General features: G+C 40.7%; 1 protein-coding gene across 2 annotated transcripts in view; it reads left to right on the top strand.

Annotated features, from left to right (window-relative positions):
* ZNHIT6 (zinc finger HIT-type containing 6) overlaps positions 1–5,157 on the top strand; it is a 56,280-nt gene extending 51,123 nt beyond the window's left edge. For both annotated transcript variants that reach the window (XM_032779280.2, XM_032779281.2), the window contains exon 10: positions 4,308–5,157. In XM_032779280.2, coding sequence (XP_032635171.1) covers positions 4,308–4,393 — 86 coding nt within the window. In that variant the 3' untranslated portion in view covers positions 4,394–5,157. The remainder of the gene's footprint in view (positions 1–4,307) is intronic.
* The last annotated feature ends 7,661 nt before the right edge of the window (positions 5,158–12,818 follow it).

Raw genomic sequence — 12,818 nt, 5'->3', positions numbered from 1 at the left:
TTAATCTTCTAAACTGCAGTGATCAGTAAAGGTTTAGTCTCTTGAGGGCTACAGCATCAGGAGTATTACTGTCGGTATCATTAGAATAAGGGATCCTAGAAGCACATGAGAAGCAATTTGCAAGTTATCACAAGTCCCTTCATTAACAAATCCACTATGCAGATAAACAGTCCCACAAATGTTGAAGTGCAATAGCGGATAATGACTGCAAAGTGTTTAACCATATAATTGGCGTCACTCACATCTGATCTCCTGCTGGGGGACCTTGGAGTATCAGTCTTTATCTTCCTCTGCATCATCATTGTCACCTGGGGTTCTCATCCTGACATCTCCCTCTACATACCCCACTCCCCAGCACACAGGCTGGACAACACCTTTTTTTCCCCTGAGTTATGCTTACACCTGCTAAGGTTTATATATAAGGATTCCAACCCTTTTTTCTTCAGCGGGGAGTGAAAGTATGGATAATTTAGGGGTGCCCCATCTCTCATTGGCGCTACCCTTAGTTCCCCTTGTTCTCATTAACACGTACGTAAATGAGTTACCATAACAACTTGAGGTTATTACAGAATACCCAAAAATGTTACTATCAGGCATCTTGTGGTATTAACTGGTACATAGCCATGTATTTTCCAGTTGATTGCTGAATAGTTTCCGGAACATCAGCACTAAATCCATCTTTTACCATAATTTTAATCTTTACTAGTAGAGGGTTATCTTTGAGTAAACTAGTCATACCAACCGATTTCAGGCCTAAGGCGTTGTGTGACTGAGTATCTTACAGGTCTGAGACTTGAAAGGCTTGTGTTACAATATTAATTAATATTTATATTTCACCTCTCTATCCTAAATATTCTTGACTTTTAACCACTGTTCTGTCTGGATTATAATGAATGATCCTGCTAGATTACTCTCACTTAAAGAAAGGGATGGGATCCTTTCCAGCTGACCTTGAGGGCGTCTGATAAATGACAGAAACTCTAACTTCTCTTGAGAAGTAAGGCACCACATCAGAGGGTGAGACTGAAGTCTTTGTCTTGCAACTACATCCACAGACATTCACTCCAGGAGGAAAAGCAGACACATTACACTTACTGGAACATTTCCATTCAGTGAGAAACTTTCTTCGTCTTATCCAGTTTGGCTTGAGCTGAGCCCTTCCCTGTTGAACAGGACCCCTATGTGGTAATAACTAGCATGAGAGAATTCGTTCTAAAATTCAATTCTAAAAACCAAGTCTGAATAGGGTTGATGTCATTAAACTTATTATTGCCTGATGAGCTATTATGGCAACTGCCTTTGAGCTTATTATCCAAATAAAGTATTGAAAGAAATTCTAAGCTTTGTACTGCTACTGCTTCTCTAACTAGTTGGTTCCATAAGAACTCAGAGTAGAGGACTGGAGCAAAGGGAAGAGAAAACTGATGTTGGCCAGAAACCTGAGGAAATGTTGAGGAATGTGTTAGAAATGTGCAAATAAATGTCTTCAAGATAGTGGCCATCTATTGCAGGGTATGTTCAAAAAGATGCTTTCTTAAAAAGCTTATATTCAGTAAATGTAGACACCCATTTCCGGTTTAGCAAACCATGAATTTGCTTAGTCTTTTTATGGCTGTTAATATAGCGTCATGGGTTTGCATAAAAATTCAAGAAAGCAGTCCCCCTACCGTAAGTTTACAAACAAGATTAGACATAGCATAGCAAAAGATTGTATACTAAAGGGTAAAGGTTACAGTACGGAAAGATCATGCTGTTTTTACCTTACCACATCTTATTAGTTACCATGTCTTTTTTGTTTTTTAATAATGCTCTTAAGCCATGTGCTCAGTTGGGCTGTATGGCCTGCAGGGCCTTCTCTGTGCATACTAAAGGACTTACCTTTATATCCAAGCAAGCTCCTTCTCACCTGGTGGGTGGAAGGGAGAGGTTTGGAAAAATACCACCCTAACACTTGTTCTAATTTAAATGTAAAAAAAATCAGTGTTTGATTCAAATATCCCTTTTTAAAATGTGACTATACATAATTTTGGTGTTTTGAAGAATCCTGAAACTGCCCAGGAAGTGGAGTTAGGCTTGAAGGAAAATTATCATAACTTTTGAAGCCAACTACATTATTCGATTATTAAGACTTTTTAAAACCAGAGTTCACCTCATAAAAGATCTAGGTGCAACCTCTTTTTGTAATGGACTAGAAATCTATTGGAATATATATAATAAAAAACCGTGTCCCCAAATATACACGATAAGGAATAATCCATTCAAAGACTGTTAACCGAAAGTCTCTTTAGTTTCTGTTCATTATCACCAGTACCATAACAATCATAGCTTTCATTAAACAGAGTCTTATAATGGGAAGTGTTGGGTAACCTTAATAGGTTATACTGCCAACCCCACCCTTAATAAACAATATACTATTTTTAACTGAGTGAAAACAATGTACACTGTCCATTGAAGTAGTAGTAACAAAGTTGTAACAAAGCAGAAGTAAACTATTATTCAAACTTTAAGCCCATTGAGCATCTTTGAGTCAGAAGTTTGTCAGACTATTTTCTATAAAGTTGTGATGCCTGACTTGCGTAAAGAAAAAATACAAGTACTCTGCTGTCAACACACAGGGTCAGTCATGGGTCAAGTACATAGGGAATTACAGACGTTTTTTCAAGACTGCGAGGCAAAAATGGTCCTCACTTTGTGCATTAACTCAGTACATATCTGGCATATAAATCTAAATTGATTATACACTAGATTTAATGTAGACAAAATGTGACCTCTGATGTTTCTGGGTGAAATGCTTCTATTTTCTTGACCAAATTCCAATGAAATTGTACAGGTGCACACTATGTTCCATGTATTGTCTGTGCTTGCCAGCTGCAGAACTTATCTTGACCACATAATAATGATGCTCCATTAGCTCCCTCTTCGTAATATTTCATTATTAAAGAGCAACTGACACCATATGTCCAGAAAACCTATTTGAATTAATCACTGATCAAACATTGAAAATACCAATGGGGGAAGGGGAGGTTGACGTGTGTGTCTATCGTAGCCTTACTTTGCTCTAGCTGTAGTTTGTTTAGGTTTGGCAGAATTTGATTCTTAATTTTTTTTTTATAATTTTGATGGATAATATTTTTAAGCATTTTCACTTTTTACTCATTTTAAATTTTCACAGTTGTGGGAAATTATGGGGAATCAGGCAGTAGTAGGAGGTCAGATAATTATTTAATGACAATGGGTGCTGAGACTCAAGAAGTTAAATCTTTATAACAGTTAAAACATCACGTGTCAAAATATACAAAGCAAATACCTTTACGTTCTAATAATGTCAAGCATTTTTCTTACTTTGCCTATCTGTAGCTTTTGATTATTTTGGATGAAAATACTGTTTTTTTGTGTGCACCATGAAATCCAAAGTTTGACCATAAAAAGCGAATCCTTTGCTGCAAACTGCTGGCATCTGATGACCTCATGTTGGGATGGCAGCAGCATAGGCACTGGAACTAGGAGTACTAGGGGTGCTGCCGAACCACCTGGCTTGAAGCGGTTTCCATCATACTCAGAGTTTACAGTTTCATTCAATGGCTCTCAGTACCTCTACTATACAAATTGTTCCAGTATCCCAGGGTAGGAGTCAGTACCTGCTGAGTCAGGAAATAAATATGTGTGAAGGCCAGATTGGAAAATGTGTGCTGCATAATGTGATATCATTAAGACAGTGTAGATCTGTCCTAAAGCTCTGGGCATCCTGAACCCATAACATCATCATCTTTGACTCTCAGGATTCTGCAGCCTTGCCTAATCTTTAGGAGTGAAACATATAAACACAGCACATTATGTGCATCATATCTTAATTTTCCAACAGGAAACTAGCATGTCTCAAGAGTTCCCTCTTAATCAAAATGCTAACAAAACTTCAAATAATTGATACTGCATTTCTTTTGGCTTATAAGTGTGTGGCAACCAAGAAAGCAGTTATTTCAAAACAAATCAGCTGAGGGAATGAGCCCAACTTCAGTGGATGGAGGAGAAAAGCACATGGAAGCAAATGCACTCTGCCTTTATTGCTAAATGTAAAGAAATCTATAAGCACTCTTGCTCTGTTCCACGATAGTGAGATTCTTCTTGATGCCACCAGTTTGTGTTCATAACCTCACTGTGAAATGGTCATTCAAGAAAATAATCGCTGTTATTGGAAAGCAGAAATATAAAATGTTCTTTCTAGAACACCCATACTCTACCATGAGCAAATAAATGAAAAACAGTGTTGTAATAATAGTCTCCTCTTTTTTTTTTTATGCCTTCCTCAGATGCTAGTGAATCCACTGGGGACTTGGACAGTGACAGTTCATCCCTCTCATCTGAGGAAGAAGGGGAAATACGGGACAGTTCCTGAAATATCTGTTTTGACAGAAGGGGGTGTGATCAGCTTCTTATACTTTTTTTTTTTTTTTTTCCCTTCATTACATTTATTGTGACAGTTTTTTGTTTTAAGGGCAACATTTTCAAAACTGGATGCCTAACTTTAGGGTAAGTCCTAGCCATACATTTTCCATAAATCAGCGTAATAATATATATTTCAAAGGTACATTCAGCTTGTGCAGTAATCTTGGGCAGCTAGCTTTTATCTTAACAACCCAGCTCCATATTTCTCAGAGCTTAAAAATCTGGCCATTTACTTAGGTGCCTAACTTTAGGCTCCTATTATTTTTAATAAAATCTTGACCTAAATGTTTTTCTAGTTGAATTTATTTTTTACAGTATTTCTTTGCTGTGCTGAGCCTCTGTAGACAGGGTCATAATTTCTTGTTGACTTTAATCTTCATTTGGTAACAATGTATGTGTTTAGTGCAGTAAATTTAGTTTTTCATATTTAGGTGCATTATGCAGGATCCAGTGAGAACATTTTTTTTTTCTGGCTAGAGTAGTAGTGAGCTTTTGAATTGTTAGCATGATGTTATTTTTAATCGGCAGAACTGAATAAATTCACTCACTGCAGGTAATGCTAATACATTTATGACATAAATATTTCTTATTTTGTGTACTTTTGTATTGTGATTTCATCTATTGAAATCAGACATTGTAAATATTTCCTAGTTTTAATGGAATATCTTCTGAGATTTATCTCTAATTTAAAATAAATAAAAGATGCTGCATAGAGATCAATGTAACACATCACCTGCTGGCAAGGAACATTTGCTGTGAAATTCTACAGCAGGCTGTGATTATCCCGTAGTACACATCCATGTCATGAGTCACTTAATACCTTCCAGCCTGTTTTTTGGTTAGATCCCATGTCTATGTTGTTTGCTGTAGGGGGACAGCACACATGGCTGGAGGCAGTAAAGCACCAATACACCGACTTGGCACTATTAGTTTCAAATCATTATGGTCCAACATAGCGTTGGGGATCTGCACATGCAGGGCTGCTTGCAAGATCAGGACGTGTTTGTAATATACTTTTCATGTAAGTTCACAATTCAGCATTGTTAAATCCCTTAACCGCCTTCCAGTTTAAGATGACCCATGTGATAGGAACTTGGAAAGCCAGTCCTTGATTATTAGCACATAGTGGCCCTAATATCAGGCACTTCCAAACACACACAGAAAAACAGTCCCTGCAGAGGGCATCCAGTCTAAATAAACAGGAAAACAGCGGCACAGAGAAGTGAAAGACTGTCCAAGATCACATAATAGATCCTTGGCACAGCCAAGAAGAGAACCCAGGTCTACTAACTCCCACTCCCATGTCCTATTTCACTGACCCATGATGCTAGTCCTGCTAGCTCCTTACCCATCATGCTCCTCTCAGAAGACTTTGGTAGCTCTGTCTGTGCAAGGTGGTCAAGGTTAACCTGCGCCTGATATCCCTCCAACCCTGATCAATTTTTCCACCAACATTCCTGGATATAAGGTATGCTTTCATTACCTCATAGGAATCAGATATTCATCAAATGCACCATTCATTGGGCCATCCAGTTAATCAAGTGTTGAAGAGAGGGTTGATGCCTTGTTAGCACTGGACAGTTACAGAATACATGCCATTGTTTCTGACAACAACACCACATCTCCTTTCCCCAGCTGCCCCTCCCCTCACTCCATCAACCCCCATCACCCTGGCTCTCTAGCTGCTTTTGATATGTGCAAGGGAATAGGTTCTTGTTCCCACTGTGGGGAGTCACTTCTCTGACCCTTTCCTATGCCCTGGATTCTTGATAAATTCAAACAACCAAACTTCTTCCTGTCTGGTGACAGCATCCTGTGCCCTACTTTCTTTTTACAATTCATAGTAATAGAGAAAAATAACGCATGAAGACCAGGTAGTTTTTTACCCACTTTTACAAGGATTTTTGTCCATTGTTATAGATACTTCCATGTTACTTCACTTCAAATGAAATACTAGGTCTTTCATAATCGCTGATTACTGCATTCAGGCTCAGTAGCCACAAGTTACTGAAAGCAAGTTTTGCACCTGTTCACATAAATATGCATTAGCAATAGACCTCTCATTTTAACTAAACAATATAACTGCCAAAGCTTATTTGATAGAAAATTAGTTTCATCTGTAGAAGATAGTGGGATTCCTGTTCTTAAGATTCATGGGATACAGTAGAAATTAGAATACCAAAGATATTAGCAAATCAGGCACTTCATCTGTGTATGATTAATATTTGGCTGAGGCACATGGTTTTGTAGTAGATACAATTTGCATTACTCTTCTAAATGCTTGCTGTTTTTCATTAATTGTGCAGAAATGGCTCACCCTTATTTTTACACCAGTCCAATTTAAGCTCTTTTGTCACAGGCAAACACAACCCTGATTTGTTTTTAAGTGTAAATACTGTTAAATCTGCCTTTCAGATTGAAAGTATTCATTGCTTTAAAATGGTAAAATAAACATAACTTAGCATAATTCTTTTGGTTGTAGTTAGAAATGAAATTCATCAGAGCAAAGCTGCAAACCATCACCCCGGCTTTCGCCGTATAGATAGAATTAAATCTTAATTTTTAACAGGTGCATTTAGCATTGTTTTCCAGACTGCCTTCAATCGTTTTCACCTGTGTTGGCAAAAGGGTGCTACCAATTTGAACAATGGGGATGACTCTGAATTTCCTCCATGACTAGTTCAAACACAGTTTAATTTCACCAATATTTGATAAATGTTTATTCTGAGGCAGATGTTTAACACAGTGAAACAGTGGGTTACTGATGAGGCACAAGTAGCTCCATTTTACACCCTGCGTGGTCAAGGACAAATATGACAAGCTCTTCCTAAGAGGCAGTGAAGCTAAGTGATAGGATTGGGTCTGCCCTATTACAGAACTCTGTTCTATTCCCAGTTTGTGTGACCTGTATTTGGGAGAAGAGGCATTGCATAATAGAGTTGTAAAGAATACAGACTTGTCAGCATAAAAAGTGAGTCTAGAATTCATGTTTTCTTGATTCCCAGTTATTGTCATTTGTATTTCTCTGCTCCAGGAGTTATCCCATTCCCAGACAGTGTGAAGACGGGAGGTTACTTCCCATGTGCTGCCACCAAAGGGGTAGATGAGGTTCTGAGGCTATATGCTGGGTCTGTAAGGGTTGTTGCAGTGGAGAGCAAACCAGTCTGTCCTAATACAGTACTGTAGTATGTTTTTGTACTAGAGAATTCTTGATATGATCAAGTGATGTGACTTTTATCAAACATACTCTAGGACTCTAGAAAGCATAAAAAATTTAAAAAGCCTGATTATGAATCAAATGGTCTGTGTGCACTGTGGGTGAAATTCATCTCTGTGCAGAAGGCCAGCACAAAGCCTATGCAACACTTAGTCCCTTCGGTGGGACTTAAGCTGTGCATAGTCCTGTGCTGGCTCTATATCTTTTATATAGAAGTATTTATAATCAAGGGCCTGATCCTGAAGGATGCTGCCTGTCCTCCACTGAAGTATGTAGGAGTTGAGTATGCTCAGCACCTTGCAACATGGGGCCCCCAAAGAGTAAATGTACAGCTGTGACAGTGTTATTCAATTCAAGCTGTTTGCTCACAAACATTGCATTCTATCTTTTTAATTTCCAAACAATTTCCCTGAAAACACTTACCAAACGAAAAAAAAACATACACCATGAATTTGTTTGTGTTGTTGCTATGGAATTTTAGTTCAACTGTATGCAGATGCCGATTCTGTTAATAAGGAAAAAGATGAACTGTGTACTCCAGTGAACAAAGATTACCCTATGTTTGTATTAGAATGTTGCTATGGTAGTGCATATGGTTTTGTTTGATAGAAATTTCCAGTGAAATGGAAGGAAATCATGTATGCAGGACAAACAAAAAAGAAATTGCAGCAAAGAAAGTGCAGTATAAATACTGAAAGTGAAAGAGCTGTCATAGATGATATATTAAATCCAGGAAAACATCACATATATAATGTAGACTTTTTCCTGCCAACTTTTTTGTGATTTGGTAGCAGAACTGCACTCCCACTGTGTCACAGGCCTGTATGACTGATGGACAATGGCATAGTTTCTAATGATGTTTTTCTTGTTCTAGCTCATTTCCCATAAAAACTCTATTGATCATAATAGTTTTTATTGTGGAAGCAAAGCGCCATTGGCTAAACTTACTTTTACCACTCTGTTAATTAAACCTGCTGAAAAGCCCATTACATTAGGTTAGACTGGAAGGACTTTTCAGCTGGCTTAATTGACATGGTGGTAAAAAGATCAGAAGCCACTGCAGCCTTTTCTATACCAGGGCTCCCATTGGTGCAGATTTTATATATATGCATCAATTGTTCTGCATAGGCTTAAACCCCCTCAGCCAGATAATCACAAGGACTGGATACAGATACAGGTTCAGGAGTGGAACTACCATCAGCCACCTCCTCTACATGGATGACATCAAGCTGTATGCTAAGAATGAACGAGACATCGACTCGCTAATCCACCTGACGTGGATCTACAGTGAGGATACTGGGATGTCATTCGGACTGGAGAAGTGTGGCCGGATGGTAGTGAAGAGAGGGAAGGTAGTCAAGACTGATGGGGTGGAACTACCAGCGGCCACATAGCAGACACAGACCAGCTACAAGTACCTTGGTCTCACAGTCACATGGAAACCACGATGAGGAGGCAAGGAAGACAGCAACATCCAAGTATCACAGGATAGAACAGGTCCTGAAGAGCCAGCTCAGTGGAAGAACAAGATCCACGCCATCGACAGATACGCCCTGCGGTATAGTGAGCTGGCCAAAGGAGGACATGGAGGCGCCGATGTGAAGACCCGGAAAGCTCCTCACAATGCACGGAGGTTTCCACCCCAAGTCCAACACCCAGAGACTGTATACCAGCCGGAAAGAAGGGGGCGGGCTTGGTGAGCGTCAAAGCCACTGTCCTGGACGAAACCCGAACATCCAGGAGTACATCCGTAAGATGGCCCCAAAGATGAGCTGCTGAGAGAATGCCTGAGGCAGCAGCAGACATGGAGAAGACCAAGCAAGAAGAAGTGCATGGCAAGACAAGACCCTGCATGGGATGTACCATCGACAGATAGCTGAGGTGGCTGACATTGGGAAATCCTACCAGTGGCTGGAAAGGGCTGGACTAAAAGACAGCACGAGGCACTGATCATAGCAGCACAGAACAGGCACTGAGCACCAGATCCATTGAAGCAGGGGTCTTCCACACTAAGAGAGGATCCAAGGTGGCGACTGTGCAGAGAGACCTCAGAGACAGTCCAACACATAGTCGGCAGGATGTAAAGATGCAGGCAGGAACAGCATACTCTGAAACGGCACAACCAAGTGGCTGGCATTGGTGTACAAGGACATTCTGCACAGTGTATGGGCTAAGACACCTCCCAAGACAGATGGAGATTCCACAGAAGGTTTGGAGAATAGCAGGGCTAGATTTCTGTGGGACTTCCAGATCCAGACGGACAGGCAGGTACTGCCAATCAACAGGACTATCGTGTAATAGACAAGGCCAAGAGACAGCGGTGGTGAAGAATATAGCAGTGCCAAGTGACAGCAACATCAGAAGAAGGAATATGAGAAGCTGGAGAATACAGGCCGAAGACGGAATCAGAGAGGAGTGGAAAGTGAAGGCCAAAGCTGGTTCCAGTGGGGGCTGGTAGGAGCACTTCGGGGCTGTGACTCCTAAGCTGGAGTGAGTGGCTCACAAGATCCCAGAACAAGATCAGAGCTCTCTGTTCCAGAAGAGTGCAGTGCTAGGAACAGCTAAGATACTGCGCAGAACCCTCAAACTCCCAGGCCTCTGGTAGAGGACCCGAGGTTGAGGAAGACACATACCACCCATAGGGGTGAGAGGGGAATTTATATGCATATAAAAAACTTTTGGTAAACTACTCTAGTGGAGGCACAGGCCAAGTGATGTTATGCTCTCACTCCTCAATGTATTACTTTCAGGTCAGGATGGATGCACGTTGGCTGGTGATGTGGGATAGCTTGCATGGAGATTTCATGTACTGTATCTGTACTGTGGATAAAATTAGATGTCAGCCAGGTTTGTCAGTCTGGCTTCTCTAACAATTTCTACACTTCATGTTTTCTTTTTTCACCGTCTAAGAGAAGGAAAGTTCCTGCACAACATATTTATCACATTTTGCTCTGCACAATATTCCCTACGATCTCACAATGAGATGATATTGATACAGACCTGTGCACAGTGTGTGAGGGAGAGAATATAAATGGAGTTTTTATTTAATAGTAGTGTCTGCAACCAGTTGTACTCACCCTGCACTGGACAGGGAATGGTTAACTCCATAATGTGGGTTGAGGAAGCCAGGCCCCTTCCTCCCTACAAGCATGCTCCAAGTATAGCAGTAGTATAAAAGGGAGCTGCACAGCTCAGTCTGGGCTGACAGCCGAGGAGGAAGAACACTTGCCGCAGGCTCCCACCTGAGAGGTGCCAAAGGCTCAGACAGCAGGAACCAGGAATGCTGAAGCCCAGGCAGAGACTCAGACACTGGTGGAGGTCCAGGAGAATCCAGGGCCGCCAGGAGCCATCCGCAACAGTGTGTTTGGAGACCATGGAGGCACCCGAAGTATGACTACAAGAGATACAGTAGGAAATAGCCCGGGGGCATCCTCAGCCGCCGGCCAAGAATAGTCAGCATGTTGTGGTCAGGATCCTCGCCACTGACAGGGCCCTGAGTTTGGACCCAATGGAGTAGGGAAGATCTTGGTTCTCCTTCCCCAGCCATCACCCTCCACTAGGTGGTGGCCAGAGTTCCTGACTCTGGCCACTTGGCCTTACAGCCCTGAGAGCAAAGGCCACTCTATTGACTTTGACCATTGGGCATTACAGCCCTGAGAGCGAGGGCAGCTCTACAGACTCTGACCACTAGGTCTTGAGGCCCTGAGGCCAAGAGCAGTCCAGTAGACTTATTCATGAGCAGGGTACCCTCACCCGTCACGGAGTCGCATGCAAGCAGCAAGTATTCTCCCATGGCATATCAATCACACCAGTGTCCGACTGTAAAGCTGTTTCCAACATGCTTTTTGTATCTTTAGTTAAATGAAGATCTTTGCCACAAAGCTGTATTCCAAATAGTTAAACCATTTCTAAAGCAGGATGGAATATGGCTTCTTATTGTTGACATTGACAGTATCCATGTAGACACTCAAAAGATGGCGACACTACAGTACTAGATAACGTGCATTCTGAATAATCCAGAAAAGGGTATTTGCTGCCAGCTTCTCTTGACTGTCAGAATTTTTTGTGAGGTGTAGATGCTTTTTCTGAGATCTTTTCACATTTTCCTTTTTGAAGAGCTCGGTCTGTTCAAACTTCCATTCTCCATATAAAAGGTAATGGGCTTTGCACGGAGGATCTAAGCAGAATTGTCTCCTCACTCCACCAGGACAAAGAGCAGATCTTCCTGGCTACAGTTGTGGCTGCTGCTTGATACAGCCCCTCTTAAAGGGGGTGTTGGATAGTGGATTTGGCAGACTGACTGTTAGTACCTTGGCAGCTGTCCAAACTCCCATCTGCACTGCTGTAAAAATTCCATGCAATAATGCTCCTGGGTTCTGTGACCTTGTATGTACTCTGTGCAGAAGCATGTTAGTAGTTCTGCTTTCAGGCCATGTTATTCCATGCAAGAAGGGAACAGAATTTGCCCCTGGTTGGGTATTTAATTTTTTTCAGATTTTTTGCTTGAATTTTTTGTATCATTGCATGTTCAATAAAAATTCCATTTCCATGTATCTTCTGAAACTTAACCCCATGAGCTTCTCAGTATTCACAGTCTTGTTAAATGTATATGCATTTGCCTCTTGCCTCCAAAATTCATCTTGTGCTGCACTGTTAAATGTGATGTCATGGCAAATGTAGGACAAAACTCCTAGCTCTACTGTTGGCAATCTTGGCAAATGGGTATTGCATGCTTGTTGTTCCAAGATTTGTAATACAGTGAAACGAGGTCATCTGCCTTCTGAGCAGATTGGATGAGGATGTTTGCCCCACCTACTGTTTGTTCTGACAAGATAGGATAAGAAGTCATGTCATATTTGTATCTCACCTTGGTAAGATTTTTATTCCAAAAGGAAATTAATGTAGTGGAAAGACGAATAACTTTGTATTTAATTAATGTGTTGAATCCAAGCAGAGTTTATTTCTCAAGATTATTTTGCTCTTCCTAAACTTCCATTACTTGTTATCTGATTCCACTGGTCTACGATTTCTGAGAAGTCGTCTGCTTCAGAGATAAAATGTGGTATTTATTATGTATTTTGATGTGCTGAATTCAAATATGACAATTAAAACAACTGATTGGCTACTGTTTAAGTTTTTACATTTTATATCCTGTGTA

This window comes from Chelonoidis abingdonii, chromosome 7, assembly GCF_003597395.2.
Source record: "Chelonoidis abingdonii isolate Lonesome George chromosome 7, CheloAbing_2.0, whole genome shotgun sequence".
Classification (NCBI taxonomy): Eukaryota; Metazoa; Chordata; order Testudines; family Testudinidae; genus Chelonoidis; species Chelonoidis abingdonii.
Note: the sequence above shows the minus strand (reverse complement) of the source record. Positions and strands in the feature narration are given on the sequence as shown.